Raw genomic sequence first — 22,879 nt, forward strand, 5'->3', positions numbered from 1 at the left:
TTCTAACCTTTGGCTCTTTTGAGAATCAAACATGTCGAGTCGTGACCTTTCGTGAGCCTGAACGCAAACTTCCCATGAGCGCGTCTCCTCTGAGGAACCCGTCTCGTTCTCTCCATCTGCCTCTGTTAATACTTTCATTAATGGTTGGAGGTGATCAAGATGTTCCAAACGAGAACAAAACATTCACCCGCCGCGAGATAAATGATTCCTTCTAACGCAGACGTGAACGAACGCTGTTTTCCACACGAGCCTCAGGCGCACGAGCTTATCTAGAAACAAGTCCCCATGAAATCAAAATGGACAGTTATTTTTTCCCCCAATGAAATATTGCAGTGTTTATTCTAAATGAATTATCAGTAGATATGGTTATTTATCTGAATATCTTCCCCTCCCTCTTCCTCTCATCTCTTCTCTGATAACGAGGGGCGGGGCCACCTGTCACTCACAGGAGATCCACCAATAGCAAACCACAACCATCCCATCAATTCCTCACAGACACACTCAAGCCCCGCCTACATTTGTTCTTGTTTGCGTTTCACTCGATATACGGCACACTAGAGACGAGTGCAACTTCCCTTTCATGACCTTAAAGCTTTGTATTAAAGTGTATAAAGTGTCCAAGGGTTCGTTTATTCAGTTTATATTATTATTGAATAAGAGAATTTTTGGAAATTTCGGTGTGAAAACACTAATTACACTATTTAAAGGGATAGTTCACCCAAAAATGAAAATTAGCCCATGATTTAGTCTCCCTCAAGTCATCCGAGGTGTGTGTGACATTCACAATCAGAGTTATATTAATAATGTCCTGGCTAATCCAAACTTTATAACGGCAGTGAATGGCCATCATAAAAGTGCATCTATCCATCATAAAAGTGCATCTATCCATCATAAAAGTGCATCTATCCGTCATAAAAGTGCATCTATCCATCATAAAAGTGCATCCATCCGTCATAAAAGTGCATCTATTCATCATAAAAGTGCATCTATCCATCATAAAAGTGCATCTATCCGTCATAAAAGTGCATCTATCCATCATAAAAGTGCATCTATCCGTCATAAAAGTGCATCTATCCATCATAAAAGTGCATCTATCCATCATAAAAGTGCATCTATCCGTCATAAAAGTGCATCTATCCATCATAAAAGTGCATCTATCCATCATAAAAGTGCATCTATCCGTCATAAAAGTGCATCTATCCATCATAAAAGTGCATCTATCCGTCATAAAAGTGCATCTATCCATCATAAAAGTGCATCTATCCATCATAAAAGTGCATCTATCCGTCATAAAAGTGCATCTATTCATCATAAAAGTGCATCTATCCATCATAAAAGTGCATCTATCCGTCATAAAAGTGCATCTATCCATCATAAAAGTGCATCCATCCGTCATAAAAGTGCATCTATCCATCATAAAAGTGCATCTATCCATCATAAAAGTGCATCTATCCGTCATAAAAGTGCATCTATCCATCATAAAAGTGCATCTATCCATCATAAAAGTGCATCTATCCATCATAAAAGTGCATCCATCCGTCATAAAAGTGCATCTATTCATCATAAAAGTGCATCTATTCATCATAAAAGTGCATCTATCCATCATAAAAGTGCATCTATCCATCATAAAAGTGCATCCATCCGTCATAAAAGTGCATCTATCCATCATAAAAGTGCATCTATCCATCATAAAAGTGCATCTATCCGTCATAAAAGTGCATCTATCCATCATAAAAGTGCATCCATCCGTCATAAAAGTGCATCTATTCATCATAAAAGTGCATCCATCCGTCATAAAAGTGCATCTGTCCATCATAAAAGTGCATCCATCCGTCATAAAAGTGCATCTATTCATCATAAAAGTGCATCTATCCATCATAAAAGTGCATCTGTCCTTCATAAAAGTGCATCTATCTATCTATCATAAAAGTGCATCTATCCGTCATAAAAGTGCATCTATCCTTCATAAAAGTGCATCTGTCCTTCATAAAAGTGCATCTATCTATCTATCATAAAAGTGCATCTATCCGTCATAAAAGTGCATCTGTCCATCATAAAAGTGCATCTGTCCATCATAAAAGTGCATCTGTCCTTCATAAAAGTGCATCTATCTATCTATCATAAAAGTGCATCTATCCGTCATAAAAGTGCATCTATCCTTCATAAAAGTGCATCTATCTATCTATCATAAAAGTGCATCTATCCGTCATAAAAGTGCATCTATCTATCTATCATAAAAGTGCATCTATCCTTCATAAAAGTGCATCTATCTATTTATCATAAAAGTGCATCTATCCTTCATAAAAGTGCATCTGTCCTTCATAAAAGTGCATCTGTCCATCATAAAAGTGCATCTATCCTTCATAAAAGTGCATCTATCCGTCATAAAAGTGCATCTATCCTTCATAAAAGTGCATCTGTCCTTCATAAAAGTGCATCTATCCTTCATAAAAGTGCATCTATCCGTCATAAAAGTGCATCTATCCTTCATAAAAGTGCATCTGTCCATCATAAAAGTGCATCTGTCCATCATAAAAGTGCAGTGCATCTGTCCATCATAAAAGTGCATCTGTCCTTCATAAAAGTGCATCTGTCCATCATAAAAGTGCATCTATCCTTCATAAAAGTGCATCTATCCTTCATAAAAGTGCATCTATCCATCATAAAAGTGCATCCATCCGTCATAAAAGTGCATCTATCCATCATAAAAGTGCATCCATCCATCATAAAAGTGCATCCATCCATCATAAAAGTGCATCCATCCATCATTAAAGTGCATCCATCCATCATAAAAGTGCATCTATCCATCATAAAAGTGCATCTATCCGTCATAAAAGTGCATCTATCCATCATAAAAGTCCATCTATCCATCATAAAAGTGCATCTATCCGTCATAAAAGTGCATCTATCCTTCATAAAAGTCCATCCATCCATCATAAAAGTGCATCTATCCATCATAAAAGTGCATCTATCCATCATAAAAGTCCATCCATCCATCATAAAAGTGCATCCATCCATCATAAAAGTGCATCTATCCATCATAAAAGTGCATCTATCCGTCATAAAAGTGCATCCATCCATCATAAAAGTGCATCTATCCATCATAAAAGTGCATCTATCCATCATAAAAGTGCATCCATCCATCATAAAAGTGCATCTATCCATCATAAAAGTGCATCTATCCGTCATAAAAGTGCATCCATCCATCATAAAAGTGCATCCATCCATCATAAAAGTGCATCTATCCATCATAAAAGTGCATCTATCCGTCATAAAAGTGCATCCATCCATCATAAAAGTGCATCTATCCATCATAAAAGTGCATCCATCCATCATAAAAGTGCATCTATCCATCATAAAAGTGCATCTATCCGTCATAAAAGTGCATCTATCCATCATAAAAGTGCATCTATCCGTCATAAAAGTGCATCTGTCCTTCATAAAAGTGCATCTATTCATCATAAAAGTGCATCCATCCATCATAAAACTTAAAAAAATATATAATAATAACAATAATATTTTAGATTACCAAAGTGATTACATTTAATGTCATTGATTCACTTTTATGATGGATAGAAAGAGTCATTCACTGCCATTATAAAGCTTGGAAGAGTCAGGACATTATTAATATAACTCTGACTGTGTTCGTCTGAAAGAAGAGGGGAAGTAAATCATGGGCTAATCTTCATTTTTTTGGATGAATTATCCCTTTAACAGCACAGAACAGTGGCTCAGTCTGGGACGTGTTTGCTAAAGTACGGCTTGCCGTCTCCTGTCACGCATCGCTCCGGCGTGTGAGATGAAACTGATCCGGGAACAGCAGGAGTGACGGATGTGTCTGCGCTGTCAGTCTGCAGCTGATCACAGAGCAGTCGTGGCCTGTTTACCTTGTACTGATAGGTCGGGTCGAGTTTGTTCCACGGTTCAGGGTTATTCCTCCTGTCCCAGCTGACAGAATGAGGGTAAGGCCAGACCGGAGAGAGAGAGAGAGAGAGAGAGAGAGAGAGAGAGAGAGAGAGAGAGAGAGAGAGAGAGAGAGAGAGAGAGAGAGACAGAGAGAGAGAGAGACAGAGAGAGAGAGAGAGAGAGAGACGGTGAGGATGAGTGACTGTAAAGGAGGGTAATTATCAGCCGGAGGTGAAGGAGGCCGGTGTCTTTGGCCGACTGCCGAGTTTGATTCTCACAGTGATTCATTAACACACACAACACACACTGAAGCAACGACAGCTCGTCCAATCAGAATCTAGAATGTTTTGATTCCAAAATCTAGAATAAGTCACACTATACAAGTAACAGCACAAGATTGATTTAACCACGTATGCTCTGGGACCATTTTAAGGGATTTCTGCCTGGATTTGGCCGACCCAGATTGTAAAGCGTCCCATACACACACACACACACACACGCACACATGTTTGTTTTTGTGAAATGTGAGGACATTCCATAGGCGTAATGGTTTTTATACCGTACAAACCGTATTTTCTATCCCCTTACACTGCCCCTAAACCTACCCATCACACACACACACACACACACACACACACACACACACACACACACTGCCCCTAAACCTAGCCCTCACAGGAGACTGTGCAGTTCACTTTCTGTGAAAAAAACCTCATTCTGTGATTTATAAGCATTTTGAAAAGTGAGGACATGGGGAACGTCCTCATATTTCACCCTCTTTTTGTAATACCCATGTCATTATACACATTTGTGTCCTGATATTTCACAAAAACATGCCCACACACACACACACACACACACACACACACACACACACACACACACACACACACACACAGACAGTGTCTCTAAACACACACTATTAGTGTCCTTCTACAGGAAACCCTCTGGCGTTTCATAAAGCACTGCTAACAGTGATGAACATGTGAGGATATGTTGTCTGAGCTGTAATACACTGCAAAAATGCTTTTCTTACTTAGTATTTTTGTCTTGTTTTCAGTCCAAATATCTAAAAAAATCTTACATTAAGAAGCATTTACTAGACGAGCAAAAGTTTTTGTCTTGTTTTGGGGGAAAATAACTCAATATTAAGTGAGTTTTTGCTTAAAATAAGTAAAAAATCCTTCAATGGGGTAAGAAAAATAATCTTATTTTCTGTTTGAAATAAGATTATTCTTCTTACCCCATTGGAGGAATTTTTTGCTTATTTTAAGCAAAAACTCACTTAATTTTGAGTTATTTTCCCCCAAAACAAGACAAAAACTTTTGCTTGTCTAGTAAATGCTTCTTAATGTAAGATTTTTTAGATATTTGGACTGAAAACAAGACAAAAATACTAAGTAAGAAAAGCATTTTTTGCAGTGTAACCATAGATATCCATAATAAAGGCTAGATGTCTCGTCCGCTGCTGGCCAATGGAGGTCGACGTCCGCATCTGGCGGCCATCTTGTCTCAGTCAGCTCACTCACTCATTGTGTTTTAATGGTGGATGCACTTTTTAAATAACCATAACTTGCTCAATTTTCTACCGATTTTCAAACTATTTGGTTTGTTATAAACGTCAGAGATGTAGTTGTGACACTGCATTAGTCATGTGCTGGTAAACGGTAATACGATATACCGCAATAATGAACATGCACAATATTGTTATTGTGGGCACTTCAAAATACCGTGAATAATTATTTTATTATTATATATTTTAGAATGCATTTAAGAATACTTTACCCATCAACCGTTTAAAATGAACAACACGTCAAAGAGGAACACACACTGATGTAAACAGCACATGGTGGAACGAGTGAAGGAGTGACGCTGAAGTGCACATTCACTCTCTGACAGCAGAGGGCGCTGACGCAACAGCAGAAATACAGCCGTTTCCCCGGCAACCCTCGTAAACAAAACGATACCGTGAAAAGACTTAAGGTTATTCATTTTCAAACTTAAACTATATTTTAATCTGGACTAAATTACATGCCCTAGATATTGTTTGAATATGTTCTGACTGTTGTTCAGTCACACACTTTACAATAACCCTCCATTATTTAACATTAATATGTATTAATCTTAGTTAAATGTACATTTACTAACACATTATTAAAATCAAAAGTTGTAACTGTAATATTTAACGGACCTGAGCTTACACTAACTAACAGTTGCTTTTTTAAACTAACATTATCAAAGAAGAATAACTTCTGTAAAAATGTAGCTATTCATTCTTTGTTAATGTTAATGCATTAACTGGCGAGCCCTTATTGTAAAGTGTTACCTATTGTTCTTTATAATTCTGTTGCACTCAATCTGTTTTAAATATTTGTTTACTTTATACATTTTTGTGTATTACTTTATTGTATTTTAAATGTTTGGTTCTTTTGTTATAAGAAAGTTATTAAACCTGTTATAGTATGACAACACTTTTTTATTTTAATATCGTGTTAACCGTATACCACAATAAAAGCTTCAGCAATTAACCACAACATGAAAACTTGATACCGGCACATGCCTACACTGCATACTTATGACAAATTATTCATAATTTGTTCAAGCATCCATAATTATAGCCACGTTAATAACGTTTGTAAGAAACCAAACCATTTGTAAATCCGTCCAGATTTCAGTGAGATAAGAGTATTTGTGTTCCGATCACTCGCCTTACATCAGGAACCACAGAGCCCTGTGACAAGATGGCCGCCAGTGACAAGATGGCCGCCAGTGATGACGTTAGAGACATCTAGCCTTTATTATGTATATCTATGGTGATAACCCCCCCAAAAAAGAGACGCTTTTTGATTGTTTGGTGATAAACTCATTGTTGAAAGTGTGTAACTCAGGCCCTGTGAGCTCTAGCACCCTGCACACCATTTGGGCCGTTTCCAGCAGTGGCGATTTCTTTAAGACTGCAAGGGAAGCTCGGCTTCCCTTATAATGTCACAAAATTAATGGTCAAATATGTACTATTGTATTAACATTTTATTGACTAAAAATGCGTTAGAAAACGTTCATCTCAAAGACGAGTTCGTTCAGAATCAGTTACATATAGCAGGTCGGCTGACTCGATTTCCTTCTCATACATTCCCGCAGCGTCACAGTGCATTTCCCTATTGAAGCCCAGCGTCCATTGACTTCAATGGGGCTGCTTTGAACGTTTTTTTTCAGCGCTTCGAAACTAGACGGTCATTGGATAAACGCTGCGATTATGTCCCGCCCACGGACGCTCAGCGTCTCTGGGGGTGAATGGGGAGTGGGCTGGCCCGGACTCCGAGCTTCTGCGTGATGATTGGAGGGTCTGTCGAAAGACTGCATCTCCTTTTGACTGACAGCGATTCTGTACTATAAGGAATCACTGAAGCTATTCGCGCTCAGTCCCATCGCGGATTTCTCAAGTTCAGTCGAAATAAAAACTGCTGCAACCTATTTCTTTGATATTTGCTTGGCGAAATTGCTTCATTTTCATCATACATTTCACACAATTATACACCACATTCCTTGTTTCAGTTTTACAGAGTTTAATATTTTTTTTTTAGTTCGTTCATTCATTCATTCATTCCTTCATTCATTCATATAACGTTAGTAGGCTAGGCTAGCGTTGTGGGTGAAACTGCGCACGATGGCAGACGGTGCTAATATTGTCGACCTGATTTTGGCGAAGCCATTTGAAAGTGTTCCTTACGAGGAAAAACTTAGAATTAAACAGCAGGGCAGATCAACACCTAAGATTGATTTAGTGCAAAAGATAGGGAAAAATAACAGGGCTGCGTTCAGCCCCGACAAAACGTTGCAAAACGTTTTTTAAACGGTAACGGTGCTGCGTTGAACACCCTGTTCTGTTGACGCAAGAGTTGTAACTATGGCAGCTGAGAAGGCCATTCTTTGTGTTCTTTTTGTGGAATTTTCGGAGCCTGATGAAATCGATATAAATACGTGTTTAATACTGCAAAATACATGCAATCATTGCCCTTGCCGTCCAGAATAAAAGACAACATCCCAATCCCATTTAATGAACCTTTTTCATCTCCTGGTAATCAATTCTAACTTAAATCATTTTATTTCTAGTTCTTACTTTTTTAATAGCTTGTATTTTCTTTCTCACTTTATGTCAAGCAATTACCATATATGAAATTTGGTATATAAATAAACTTGCCTTGCAATTAAGCTAAAGATATAAATAAATACATCATCATGTTGATTATATATATATATAAATATATATATATAAATATATAAATATATAAATATATAAAGGCCGAAAATGAGCTTCCCCTCTCTGACAGACCAGTAGCCGCCACTGGTTTCCAGCATATCTCAGCAAACACTGGAGAAAAGATTTGTGTCTGGATCATGTGTGCAATATTTATTCAGATGGATCTGAAGGGAGGTCAGTGTCATTCTTTTTTTTCTTCTTTTTTTCAGTATTGTCTGTAATCTAGTGTTTACAGCCCAAACACTCACAGGGCCTGAGTTACACACTTTCATTAAAGCTACACTGTGTAACTTTTTTAGTTTATTCTTAGCTAAAAACACTTAGTTCTTTCAAAAATATATGTGCTCATTAATGTATATTTACTTCTTTCAAGTAATAAAGTATTCTGGTAAGTTTATAATATGCCATTGAAAATACATAAGGTAATGGGATGTAACGGTGGTCGCCATGTTGCCCCTCCATCTTGAAAGTACATTAGCCAAAGAGGGACATTCCCGTAAATTCAAGCTTCGCCTTTCGCGTTTTAACCGGTTTTAATACTCGATGGCACTGTACAAAATTCCCTCCCTCGCGCATGTGTGCGTCAACTTGTTCAGACTTGTCTGGTGCATGCGCAGAGAGTTTTAATCTCAGCGGCTCCAGTAACAGAGTTATACCGAGTTTTCCTGGCTTGTTTATTCCTCAAAAGTCTGTTTTTCCTTGTGTGGTATTTCTGTGCATTAATAACTCCGTAAGTAATAATAGTTATTGTCATTGTAGATATGTTTCAGAGTGTGTAATTGCGTAATTCAGTTGATGTCACCTCAGAAGTATTTTTGTGTCAACATACAATAGCGTAATGCTCACCTATTTGAATAATCATTCAGTTATTTTGTTATCAACAATGTTTATTCATTTATAGAAAATATTTGCTTGTAATGTATGTTGATGGAAATATGTATCAGGTCTGATCGGCATATTAACAATTGTTATACAGAGCGCACTGCAGTGCTAAAGCGGCGCACACACTTTGATAACCCGACCTCGCTTGTTAGCAGCGGCAGCTCCGCTCCTTTTAATGCAGCTGCATTTAGCGCCTATATATGGTACAATAAGCTCTGGTTTACGGTTACATTATACAAATGTAACTTATAAGTATAGTTATACAGTTCTTAACTGTGTATGTATGTTTACCATCCTTATTTGTTCTCTCACAGAAACCACATTTATGTACATATCCACGCAAACCTGTTTATGCCTTGCAATTGGATGACTGAATAAACATTACTATCATCAAAGTTCACTCTGGATTAGCTGCAGTTCTTTCTAGCCGAATAATTAGGCCAGTTGAGTTCCAACCATCCCACTGCGCACAGAATATCCCACAGGCACCGTGTCGAATGTGGACGAGGTCGAACTGGAAGCCATGTTAATCTTGGACTAAATCGGCCACCGTAGGAGTTGAAACGAAATCGGAATTGAGAGGAACAGAAACTAAAATTCACTGGATGGTCATATACCAGTTCACCACTAGATGGGGGAAAATATCACACAGTGTAGCTTTAATATTAGTACAAAAAAATCAAAAAGCGCTTATTTTGTTTGTTAGTTTTTTATATTTTATATGTTTGTTTATTATATCACACACAGCATATACTATAATATTCATCACCTTCTGCAGTATTTTATATAATGTCAGGGTTTTCTGTAAAATGACGGGGATATTGCATTTATATGGGGAGACTTTAGATTAGGGTCAACGGAAATTACATAAAAAGATGATATTCCTCCATTTAGATTCATCTGAATAAATCTTGCACACATGATCCTATAAGATTACAAATTTATACATTGTTATATCTAGGTTCCAATGTAATAGAATATAACTGAAAACATTATCTATATTTGTGTTTTCCATTTTGAAGTAAACTTGAGGAAATTCTAAGGAGATTACGTCAGGCCGTGTAAGTGTTTGAGACATCGGGCCCTATCTTGCACCCAGCGCAATTGACTTTGTACACCGACGCATGTGTCATTCCTATTTTGCACCCGCGCAAAGCGCGCTTTTCCCTCCACAGAAGCACGTCGCTAAACTAGTGAATGAACTTGAGCTCCCTGGGCGGTTCAGCGCAAAAAAGGAGGCGTGTTCCGGCGCAAACAATCCCTGGTGCTATTTTGCTGTTCCATTAAACAATTGCGCCACTGACCAGAAAAAACCTAGTCTAAAGTCAGTGGCGCGTTGCGCGTTGTTCATTATGCTATTTTAAGGGCGCATGCTTGACCATAATGTATAGCGTGCACAACGCGCATACACTTTGCTCATGTAACCTACACAGATGCAACAGTTATTTTTGCAAATCATAAATTGTTACACTAAAAAATATTAACACATGAGATGACGGAAATCATTGTGGTGTGCCACGAAGATGTGAAAAAATAGGCATAAATCTAGCTTACAAATGATTCAGGCTAATTGTAGTCTAATAATTAAGGAGACCTGTTTGCCCAATAGTGGCAACTTCTGGCAAGACATATATGTATATACACTCTAAAAAAAAAGGCTCGTAATCATAGGGGAACCTATTTTAGTGCTATATAGCACCAATTTTGGTGCTTCAGTGGTTCTTCAGCGGTTCTTCAGAGGTGCTATATAGCACCTTAGTCAAAGAACCGCTGAAGAACCTCTGAAGAACCGCTGAAGAACCACTGAAGCACCAAAATTGGTGCTATATAGCACTAAAAAAGGTTCCCCTATGATTACGAGCCTAGAACCATTTTTGGTGCAATATAGAACCTTTTTTTTTTAGAGTGTAAGGACATCTAACAAATTGGTTTGTCCGTCAAGAACCAGGAAAATAAATGGGTGAGGGTGGACGCAGCGATGTCCTCTGCTGGCGTCAGGTCCTGAGTAGAGGCAGATCCACCTCCCGTTACACGGCGTGCCCGATTGATGCTGGCAAGCTTGGACTTTCCCCGTCTTCTGATGTCATTGTAGCGCTTGCGGCACTGGTGCGACGTCCTGGGGATGCCAGCTGATGAAACAATTGTGGCTATTTCCTCCCACGCCTGTTTAACCGACGCTATTTTGGGTGGGTTTCTCCCATCCCCATACAACACAACTTCTCTGTCTTTCACTGCTCTTACAAGAACATCAGTCTCCTCGGCTGTGAACCGCTCCTGGCGTGCGCCTGGTAAATACGCCATAATAATAGCAATCCATAATGGAACTTGCGCACCTGCTTTTACAGGGAATGTTGGATGACGCTCTGATTGGTTTATTCACGTTACGCCCAAACCACACCTATGAATAATGAAGCTTCTTCAGACCAACCCATTTTAGATTTGCGCCGGGCGCAAGAGCCATTTATCCCGCCGGGAAAATAGCAACAGCGCCGAGACCCGCCCACAAAGCTACTTGCGCTTCGCGCTTTGACACTTGCGTTTCAGATCGTTAAAATAGGGCCCATTAAGTCTTTTGTCTTTATGCACTTCCTGACTATTTGCCATGACAAGTTTAGAGCAATACTGCCTGAGTGATTGGATTAGCATCTATGCGTTTGAGTGACACTGTTATGCTGATTGAATTAGGACAGGTCACACTGTTATGTCTAAGGTGTGTCCTTTACCTACACAACATATGCATTCCTTTGTTTGAATGTCTCCTCCCCTGCTGTATAATCCCTCCCCCTGAAATGTAGATAAAATACAATGTATAACTCCTTTAGTTAGACTTGGAACCTCAGCCGTAGAACAGCACGATTCTCAATAAACGAGTAACGTCTGCTTTAAAGATATCCCAACGTCTCCTGGTCTCTTCTTCAAACGAGGAAAAGGAAATTCACAACAATCCAGACACAAATCTTTTCTCCAGTGTTTTGTGTAATCTAGTGTTTACGGCCCAAGCGGTCTGCAGGGTGCTAGAGCTCACAGGGCCTGAGTTACACACTTTCAACAATGAGTTTATCACCAAACAATCAAAAAACGTCTCTTTTGTTGGGGTTATTACAGCTCAGACAACATATCCTCACATGTTCATCACTGTTAGCAGTGCTTTATGAAAATTGTGTGTGTGCGTGTGCGTGTGCGTACGTGTGTGACCAGGCGGAAACGGTCTCAGAGTAATTTAGTGTAAATAAGTGACTGTGTGTAAAACAAATGCCAAAGTGATGCACATCTGCAGAAAGTAGAGACTCTGAGCTTCCACATGACCACACATGAGGTCAAAGGTCAGAGTTTAAGAGGTTAAGCTCACAAACTACTCTTATACTCAACCAAATACATGAGACTGAGTTACGTATTTAAAATACAACATTTGAGTAACTGTTACATTTTAAAAGGGTGGTAATCAAATTACAGTAACATCCGAAAGTATTTTAGATTAAAGTGATTACGTTGAGTTTTAATGTCATTTATTTTATTAATGTGAACACTCTGACACTGCAAAAGCATCCTAAGATTCAGTTCTGCTCATAAGTTTCATAACCCCTGCAAAATATGCAACATTTGATCAAAATAAGAAGCATCTGGGATCATAAAAATTGCATGTTACTTTTATTTAGTGTGTCATGAATAAGATATTTCACATAATAGATGTTTACATGACAAAATGACTGAATTTATACACATCACCACATTTAGTTTTTAGGCAATTGCGACTTTTTATCTCACAATTCTGACTTCTTTCCTGAGAATTGTGGGATATGAACTTGTAATTGCGAGTTATAATGTCCAATTATGAGCGGCAAAGACTGACACTTTTTCTCAGAATTGTGACTTTTATAAAAAATATAATTGCAACTTTTTATCTCACGCAATTCTGAGGAATAGGTCAGAATTGTAAGATGCAAACTTCTGAGTAAAAAAAGTCTGCATTTTAAGATAAAAACTGTTAATTATGTTTTCAATTTTAAGTTTAGCTACACACCCCAGATCTTAATGAGTGGTGTTTCCTTCTTGAGCATCACTCAAGCAATATTGTGGAAATCATATGTTGTTTAAAATGATATGCAGATGAAAGCCAAGCCTTATGTTTGTGTGACACGTGCGTGCGTGTGTGTGTGTGTGTGTGTGTGTGTGTGTGTGTGTGTGTGTACTGTAACACATGTGATGGTTTTGTCTGGTCTCACCTGACATGAGGTCCACGGGCCAGTCGGATCAGATACAGAGAAGCTCCGCTCATGCCCAATAACAGGAAGAGGAACTGAGGGATGAGCTGAAAGAGGACGAGAAGATCATCAGACGTGTGTGTGTGTGTGTGTGTGTGTGTGTGAGTGTGTGTGTGTGTGTGTGTGTGTGTGAGAGAGAGTGTGTGTCAACTTTATTTTTTATATAGCGCTTTTAACAATGTAGATTGTTTCAAAGCAGCTTTACAGTGTTAAACAGGAAAATAATGCAGCATAATTTTATTCAGCTGTATAGCCATTCTGGAAAAATTTCAAGTATCATACAGTGACAGTGTGGGCTTTAGATCAATAATTTGATCAGTAATTTAGTTTAAATGGTTAATTTAGTTTATTATTTAGATGTATTTCGATGTTTAGTTGAAAAATTTAGTGTCCCCAACTGAGCACGCCAAGCCAGAGGCAACAGTGGCAAGGAAACCAAAACCCAATCAGGTGACCTAATGGAGAAAAATAAACCTTGGAGAAACCAGGCTCAGTCGGGGGGGCAGTTCTCCTCTGGCCAATTAACAAACAGCGTATTATTATTATTATTATTCTGGCAGTTTTACAGCTCGGAGGTCATAATAGATCAGAATATTCGAGGGACCGGGGTAACATTTATGTGTGAGAGAGAGAGTGTGTGTGTGTGTGTGTGTGTGTGTGTGTGTGTGTGTGTGTGTGTGTGTGTGTGTGTGTGTGTGTGTGTGTGTGTGTGTGTGTGTGTGTGTGTGTGTGTGTGTGTGTCTGTGTTAAATCAGTGCAGAAATGCTTGACTAAAACATCACAAGAGCGCCGTCTTGCTGTTCATGAGAAACTGTTATTTATATCTCTTCATGCCTTACAGACGCATTTATCAGATCAGAGCTGGACGATTATATACAGTAGTGTGTGTGTGTGTGTGTGTGTGTGTGTGTGTGTGTGTGTGTGTGTGTGTGTGTGTGTGTGTGTGTGTGTGTGTGTGTGTGTGTGTGTGTGTGTGTGTGTGTGTGTGTGTGTGTGTGTGTGTGTGTGTGTGTGTGTGTGTGTGTGTGTGTGTGTGTGTGTGTGTGTATCGGTGACCCTGGAGCTCAACAGCAATGATCAAAATGATCAATTTGTCTTTTATGCCAAAAATCATTAGGATATTAAAGCTGCACTATGCAAGTTTCCCGTCCGCTAGAGGTCGCCTGTTCAAAACAAAGGCGTAGTTTGATGATGTCACACAGACTCTTGGGTCATGTGGTCTTCAGCTCAGAATCGGGACAGGACTCGGGCAGAAATCATGAGGATGATGTGATTATTAACGTGACTGTAGTGAAGCAGAGCAGGACGAGTGTTGTGGAGCTGAGGAACCGCTGGAGCGATTGTTAATGAGAAGAACGCAACACACGCCTCACGAGCAGCGGGACTTTTATTATGAAGCCACAGTCGCCACTTCCTCTCCTCCGCTCATGAGTGTGAGGAAACACAGCTCTGTTGATCATATTAGACCAGGGGTTTTCAAACTTTATGATGCCAAGGACCCCCAAATATGACGAACCTCTATGAGGGCCCCTTCCTAAAATCCATCTATTTTTATGTACGAAAAAAAACCTTTAAACTGTTAGATAAATAGTAAGTGTGACATTATAAATACAACATATTGTTTCCCAACTTAAATTGGCTATTAATGTTGGATGTATAACATTTTCAATTAAAAATGATTAAAAGTGCATCTACCCATCATATAACTGCTCCACACGAGGGGTTAGGGTTAGGCCTTCTGAAGCGAAGTGATGCGTTTGTGTAAGAAAAATATACATATTTAAAACTTTATAGACCAAAATAACTAGCTTCCGGCGGATTCCTCGCAGAAGCGCAGAGGATAGAGCAAAACAAACAACCAGTCGAGAATTAGAGTCTAAAACGAGAATATTTAAAGAGAAATGGCGGAAGATTTCAATATAAGAGAAGAGGGGTGAAGAGTTTGCTGCTCAGCACTATCTGCGAGAGACTCAAAGCTTAAACATTACTTGTATAATCAACATTTACAATAAATGTATGCCAGCAGTGTACGTACAGTGTTAAGAAAACTGCCAGTGAGCGAGAAAAAGCGGACTATAGTGAGAAAAACAAACTAAAGATACAAGCAAACATATACAATTCTGGAATGTATATGGAAAAAAAAAGAGAGAAACATTTAGAAATGAAACTGTTAGAATATTAGGTCGACTTTATCCATTTTTGCTTTGTCTTTTTATTTTCTGAAATTTTCTGGGGACCCCTTAGAACCTTCTGGAGGACCCCAGTTTGAAAACCCCTCTATTAGACACATCTGAGTGTGTTGATGATGGGATGGCGTTACTCTGTGATGATGGGATGGCGTTACTCTGTGATGATGGGATGGCGTGACTCTGTGCGTTCTCTCGCCGCTGCTATGACACTTGTTCACACTGCAGTGAGAGGAAAACGCTTCTGCAGAATAAAACCGCAAACTAACGCGGATATGATGTCATCGACAGGCCACGCCCTCACACGTCCCGGTTCTCACCATTTACAAATAGCTGGAAAAATTTGGGATATTGTAAGTACTGAACAACATATATAACACTGGCCTAGTGGTGTTTGGATGTTTTACTGAGAAAATCTTACATAGTGCAGCTTTAAGATCATGTTCCATGAAGATATTTTGTAAATGTCCTACCATAAATGTATTATTAGTAATAATATGCAATGCTAAGGACTTCATTTGGACAACTGCCGTGATGCGCAGTGTTTGCTTTGAAATTAGCAGTTGACGGTGCATTAAAAGAGCAATGGTTATCCAGTTTATTAATTTTTTTATTCATGTAGTCGTGTTGGAAAATAAAGTTATGTACAAAGAATATTTTCCCTCTTCTGAAAAGAATTCGGCATAAGAGGGCCACTTTCGATTGTCTAATACAGTGGTTCCCAACCACGTTCCTGGAGGACCCCCAACAGTGCACATTTTGCATGTCTCCTCAATCAAACACACCTGATTCAGGTCATCAGCTCATTAGTAGCTACTCCAAGACCTGATGTGGGTGTGTCAGACAAAGGACACATCCAAAATGTGCACTGTTGGGGGTCCTCCAGGAACGTGGTTGGGAACCACTGGTCTAATAGTCCATTAAAACAGGTCAATATTTGTCCTGCTGTTTATGCTTTATAATTAGTGCAGGTATTTCTGTTGTGGTTTTAACAATGTTATGAAATAAATGTTCAAGTGTAAGTATCATGTGTTATCATATTTTTGAGTGAAAGTCTTTATTTATACATATTTGTTTAAAGTATAGGCTACATTAAACATTATTAACAGGTATTTTTTCAAATCAAACCGTTTTCGGAAAACAGTAATGTTTAATGTGGAACACAAAAACGGAAATGCTAAAATATCGATTCTGCTCGGAGTGTTTTCCGTTTTTAAGCCCTGGTTTTAGTTTTTTTGGTCTGGACCAAACGAACCGAACTACGGGTGTGAACCCACCCTTAAAGGATTAGTTCACTTTCAAATAAACTTTAGCTTATAATTTCTTCACCCCCTTGTCATCCAAGATATCCATGTCTTTCTTTCTTCAGTCGAAAAGAAATGAAGATTTTTGATGAAAAGATTTCAGGATATTTCTCCATATAATGGAAGTCAATGGACCCCAAACGGTTCAAGGTCCATATGAGAGGTTCAGTACAGCTTCAAAAGGGCTTTAAACCACATCAAACACTACCAGACGATCAATAAGGGTCTTATCTAGCCAAACGATCGCTCATTTTTTTTTAAATAAATAAAGTTTAAGTTTTATAAGCACAAATGCTCGCCTTGCTCTGTTCAGTGACGTCACGTAAAACGCAAATACGTTGAAAAGGTCGCGCTAGACACAGGCGGAAGTACAGAGTCAGTGTTTACAAATGAGCGGAAGGAGGACCGTATCCACATATTCAAACGTCTTTCGGCCTGCGTCTAGCGTGACCTTTTCAACGTAATTGCTTTTTACGTGAATTTGTGCTTATAAAACTTAAACTTTATTTATTTTTAAAAAAAAATGACCGGTCGTTTGGCTAGATAAGACCCTTATTGATCGTCTGGTAGTGTTTGATGTGGTTTAAAGCCCTTTTGAAGCTGTACTGAACCTCTCATTTGGACCTTGAACCGTTTGGGGTCTATTGACTTCCATTATATAGAGAAATATCCTGAAATCTTTTCATCAAAAATCTTAATTTCTTTTGCCTGAAGACAGAAAGACATGATATCTTGGATGACAAGGGGGTGAGTAAATTATAAGCAAAAGTTTATTTGAAAGTGAACTAATCCTTTAAACTGGTTTTGTGGTCTAGGGTCAGGGTATATATCGGTTCATACTTATGTATGCAACTTTATAATACAGCAGATATATGAGCAGATGTGTTATTGAGCAACGTTTATGCATTTGGCAGACGCTTTTATCCTTTGCATTCAAGGTGTAGATGTTCTCAGTTCATGCATTCCCTGAGAATCAAACCCATGATGTTGGCGGCATACTCTACTGCTACAGGCTAATGCTAGCATGTAAAGCTGTAAAGTAACAGTGAATGCATGAGCTGAGAACATCTACACCTTCAGCGACTTCTGCCAAATGCATAAATGATCTAACTTCTTGATCTAACTCAGAAGGAACTGCTCCATCATGAGCTGAAGGAGGGAAGCGCGCAGTCAGACACGTTTCAGAACGCAACGGCGTGTGAAATGGATTTAGAAGTGTGTGTGTTCATGTACTTGCATCGAGTAGGTTTCACGTCTAAATGAACACACACATACACACACTCTCTCTTTTATATGCATGGAGACACACTGTGTGTGTCAGTCTGGGTTGAGCGACGAAGGACACAGCCGCTAGTGTGTGTGTGTGTGTGTGTGTGTGTGTGTGCTGCCCATCAGACTGAGTGACAGGATCACACACACACACACACACACACACACAGTCCTACCGGGAGACTTCAGTGTGTGTGTGTGTGTGTGTGTGTGTGTGTGTGTGTGTGTGTGTGTGTGTGTGTGTGTGTGTGTGTGTGTGTGTGTGTGTGTGTGTGTGTGTGTGTGTGTGTAAACGATAACAGGGATTAGAATAGAAATACATATTAAAAGAGAAATGTGAAGCATCAGTTCGGATGGCAGGATCGCCACGTTTTTTCTGTGTTGGAGAAAGTGAGAGACAGGCAGACACAGACTTAGCCTTATGTTGTCAAAACTGCCTCCTGTAACAGTTATTTGCATAATCCCCCCGGGGTTACCGGGAGATATTCAAATTAGTTTATCAAGTATGTTTAAGCGTCGTAAGCCGAGCGCAACATGTGTTTTTGCTTTGGTTTCTCTCATCCTGATGGGCGTTCTGTGGACAGATGATGGTTTACTCAACAGCTTTGAGTGTGTTTGTCTGGTTTGGTCATCTTTGTCTAGATGATGATGAAGTTTCACTTATTTATTTATTTATTATACCTTGATTTTCAATTAGTCTTTGTTTGTATTTTTACTTTTAGCCTTCCCAGCCTCGCAAGCTCTAGTGAGTTTAATTAAGTGTGAACTTTGATTGAAAATACAAAAACTAAAGTCATTTTCTCTGGAATTTGTTCACACTGTAGTACACGTTTTTCTCACCTTCCTGCTGAACACTTTATTTAAAATGTAATTTTATTTTTGGAGGAGTTTAAATTGTTTTTCTTTGTGGATAAATGTATGCTGTGGAAGGACTCAGGTAACAGGGAACGTTCTGCTCAGAGAACACTCAAGAGTAACACTCAGAGAACACTCAAGAGTAACACTCAGAGAACACTCAAGAGTAACACTCAGAGAACACTCAAGAGTAACACTCAGAGAACACTCAAGAGTAACACTCAGAGAACACTCAAGAGTAACACTCAGAGAACACTCAAGAGTAACACTCAGAGAACACTCAAGAGTAACACTCAGAGAACACTCAAGAGTAACACTCAGAGAACACTCAAGAGTAACACTCAGAGAACACTCAAGAGTAACGCTCAGAGAACACTCAAGAGTAACGCTCAGAGAACACTCAAGAGTAACACTCAGAGAACACTCAAGAGTAACACTCAGAGAACACTCAAGAGTAACACTCAGAGAACACTCAAGAGTAACACTCAGAGAACACTCAAGAGTAACGCTCAGAGAACACTCAAGAGTAACACTCAGAGAACACTCAAGAGTAACACTCAGAAAACACTCAAGAGTAACACTCAGAGAACACTCAAGAGTAACACTCAGAGAACACTCAAGAGTAACGCTCAGAGAACACTCAAGAGTAACACTCCGAGAACACTCAAGAGTAACACTCAGAGAACACTCAAGAGTAACACTCAGAGAACACTCAAGAGTAACGCTCAGAGAACACTCAAGAGTAACGCTCAGAGAACACTCAAGAGTAACACTCAGAGAACACTCAAGAGTAACACTCAGAGAACACTCAAGAGTAACGCTCTGAGAACACTCAAGAGTAACGCTCAGAGAACACTCAAGAGTAACACTCAGAGAACACTCAAGAGTAACACTCAGAGAACACTCAAGAGTAACGCTCTGAGAACACTCAAGAGTAACGCTCAGAGAACACTCAAGAGTAACGCTCTGAGAACACTCAAGAGTAACACTCAGAGAACACTCAAGAGTAACACTCAGAGAACACTCAAGAGTAACACTCAGAGAACACTCAAGAGTAACACTCAGAGAACACTCAAGAGTAACGCTCAGAGAACACTCAAGAGTAACACTCAAGAGTAACACTCAGAGAACACTCAAGAGTAACGCTCAGAGAACACTCAAGAGTAACACTCAGAGAACACTCAAGAGTAACACTCAGAGAACACTCAAGAGTAACGCTCAGAGAACACTCAAGAGTAACGCTCAGAGAACACTCAAGAGTAACACTCAGAGAACACTCAAGAGTAACGCTCAGAGAACACTCAAGAGTAACGCTCAGAGAACACTCAAGAGTAACACTCAGAGAACACTCAAGAGTAACGCTCAGAGAACACTCAAGAGTAACGCTCAGAGAACACTCAAGAGTAACACTCAGAGAACACTCAAGAGTAACTCTCAGAGAACATTCAAGAGTAACACTCAGAGAACACTCAAGAGTAACACTCAGAGAACACTCAAGAGTAACGCTCAGAGAACACTCAAGAGTAACACTCAGAGAACACTCAAGAGTAACGCTCAGAGAACACTCAAGAGTAACACTCAGAGAACACTCAAGAGTAACGCTCAGAGAACACTCAAGAGTAACTCTCAGAGAACATTCAAGAGTAACGCTCAGAGAACATTCAAGAGTAACACTCAGAGAACATTCAAGAGTAACGCTCAGAGAACACTCAAGAGTAACACTCAGAGAACACTCAAGAGTAACGCTCAGAGAACACTCAAGAGTAACACTCAGAGAACACTCAAGAGTAACGCTCAGAGAACACTCAAGAGTAACACTCAGAGAACACTCAAGAGTAACACTCAGAGAACATTCAAGAGTAACGCTCAGAGAACACTCAAGAGTAACGCTCAGAGAACACTCAAGAGTAACGCTCAGAGAACACTCAAGAGTAACGCTCAGAGAACACTCAAGAGTAACGCTCAGAGAACACTCAAGAGTAACGCTCAGAGAACACTCAAGAGTAAGAGTGTTTCCTTAACCTTCGCATAACCAAGATTTTTTTAAACATAGTTTTTAATGTTGAGAGAACATTCAGGAATAACGTTCCTAGTAGATGTTTTATCAGCAGGGGAAGTGAACAGACTTGATTAAATGTACAAACACTGAACTCATGAACACATATGTGTGGCGTTTTGCTCCTGTGCACTTTTTATGAGTGTTTATGATATTCAGTGTTCACACTTTTGAGTGAGGAAAACAACAACTTTCTTATTTATTTGTGAAGTCACACTTGTTAGTCACTGTAACACCTGTGTGATGGCTATGAGAGAGAGAGAGAGAGAGAGAGAGAGAGAGAGAGAGAGAGAGAGATGGTTTTAACAGCATCTGCTGCAACATCTGCTCCTGACCCGCAACTCAAAGACGTAAAACTGTATTCAGCTGCAGTTTTCTGTCCCTTCAGTAAATTTCTTCTCAGAGTTTGTCTTTGCTGTAGAAGTTTGAGTGTCAAATAAAGTCAGAGACAGTAGTTCCTCTGAAACACAAGAATAGGACGTAACAGTAAATAGTTACATAATAATCACTCTTAATGTGTTCCTGGCGGTTCAGTGGCGTTTGCGTAACAGTCGCTCATTTAGATTTGGTAACCCGCCAAACACGAGAATCTGGGTCATCGCACACTCATCGTCAGGAGAAAGACAAGTCTCTGTTTTGTTCGTTCTGGGTTTATTGTTTAGCTATTATGCGGTGAAGTAAATCTTTCACTGAGTAATATTTCAGGACAGTTTTGTCCCCTTCAGAAAGAGTTTCTCGTTTTGTTTATCGACAGTAAAACTATTAATTGGAAGGTCAATACTGTTCTCAGAAGAACGCAGCGTTACAATAGAGGAGCAGTCTGTGTCGCTTCATTTCTGTAGAACATTATCTCTACAATACAGAGCAGCTTGAAACTGGAAAATCAATGATGAGACAAATTCAAATTCTGCTGTAAAAAAGTATTCATTAGTTGCGTTCTCAGTGGGATTGATAACATCCCTGAACGCGACGCGTCAGCCGCGGGTGAATGATGGACTCACCCCTGGATGTTTCTTTGCGTGGCGGAGCATCGTTCTGAACATGTTCACCTTGAGCTCCAGCGACAGCAGTGGATGGACACGAGTGGACTGTGTGTTCTGTGAGCGGGTCAGTTAGTGTGTGAGGACGGATGGCCACTGTGATCCAATTAACAGAGTTAAACCCCTGAGATGAGCGAATGACAGCATGTGTGAATCAGCTCTCAGTGTTTGCTGTTAGTAGAGCATTAGTGGACTGTCTTAACATCTGCTCACACTTTATTCTGATCCTCAACAGGCGTCCCAGCTAACAGGGAACGTTTCCATAACTCACTAACGTTATGTAAAAGTTATGTAAATGTTAGAAAAAAACATTCCTAAAATAATGTTTCAGGAACATTCTTCTAATGTTTTCATAGTTCAAAAACATTCTCGTAACGTTGAGAGGAAACATTCTTAGAACAACATTGTTGGAACGTTTTTATGATGTTAATTGTGCTTGACTGATGTTCTCATAATGTTGCGCAAAAACGTTCTCATAACAACGTTCTTGCAACGTCTTTATCATGTTTTTTGTGCTTGACTGATGTTCTCATAATGTTGCGCAAAAACGTTCTCATAACAACGTTCTTGCAGCGTCTTTAGCATGTTATTTGTGCTTGACTGATGTTCTCATAATGTTGAGTGAAAACGTTCTCATAACAACATTCTTGCAACGTCTTTATCATGTTTTTTGTGCTTGACTGATGTTCTCATAATGTTGCGCAAAAACGTTCTCATAACAACGTTCTTGCAACGTCTTTATCATGTTTTTTGTGCTTGACTGATGTTCTCATAATGTTGCGCAAAAACGTTCTCATAACAACGTTCTTGCAGCGTCTTTAGCATGTTATTTGTGCTTGACTGATGTTCTCATAATGTTGA

At 39.3% G+C, this 22,879-nt stretch overlaps 1 protein-coding gene across 1 annotated transcript in view; it reads right to left on the reverse strand.

Annotated features, from left to right (window-relative positions):
• LOC307141452 (cytochrome c oxidase subunit NDUFA4) overlaps window positions 1-22,099 on the reverse strand; it is a 24,929-nt gene extending 2,830 nt beyond the window's left edge. Inside the window, exons 1-3 of the mRNA XM_079841663.1 lie at window positions 21,980-22,099; window positions 13,270-13,355; window positions 3,888-3,948 (exon numbers count right to left, since the gene is read on the reverse strand). Of these exons, the coding sequence (XP_079697789.1) occupies window positions 3,888-3,948; window positions 13,270-13,355; window positions 21,980-22,021 (189 nt within the window). The 5' untranslated portion in view covers window positions 22,022-22,099. The remainder of the gene's footprint in view (window positions 1-3,887; window positions 3,949-13,269; window positions 13,356-21,979) is intronic.
• Window positions 22,100-22,879: the final 780 nt, after the last annotated feature.

This window comes from Gobio gobio (assembly GCF_949357685.1).
Source record: "Gobio gobio genome assembly, chromosome: 17".
Taxonomy (NCBI): Eukaryota; Metazoa; Chordata; class Actinopteri; order Cypriniformes; family Gobionidae; genus Gobio; species Gobio gobio.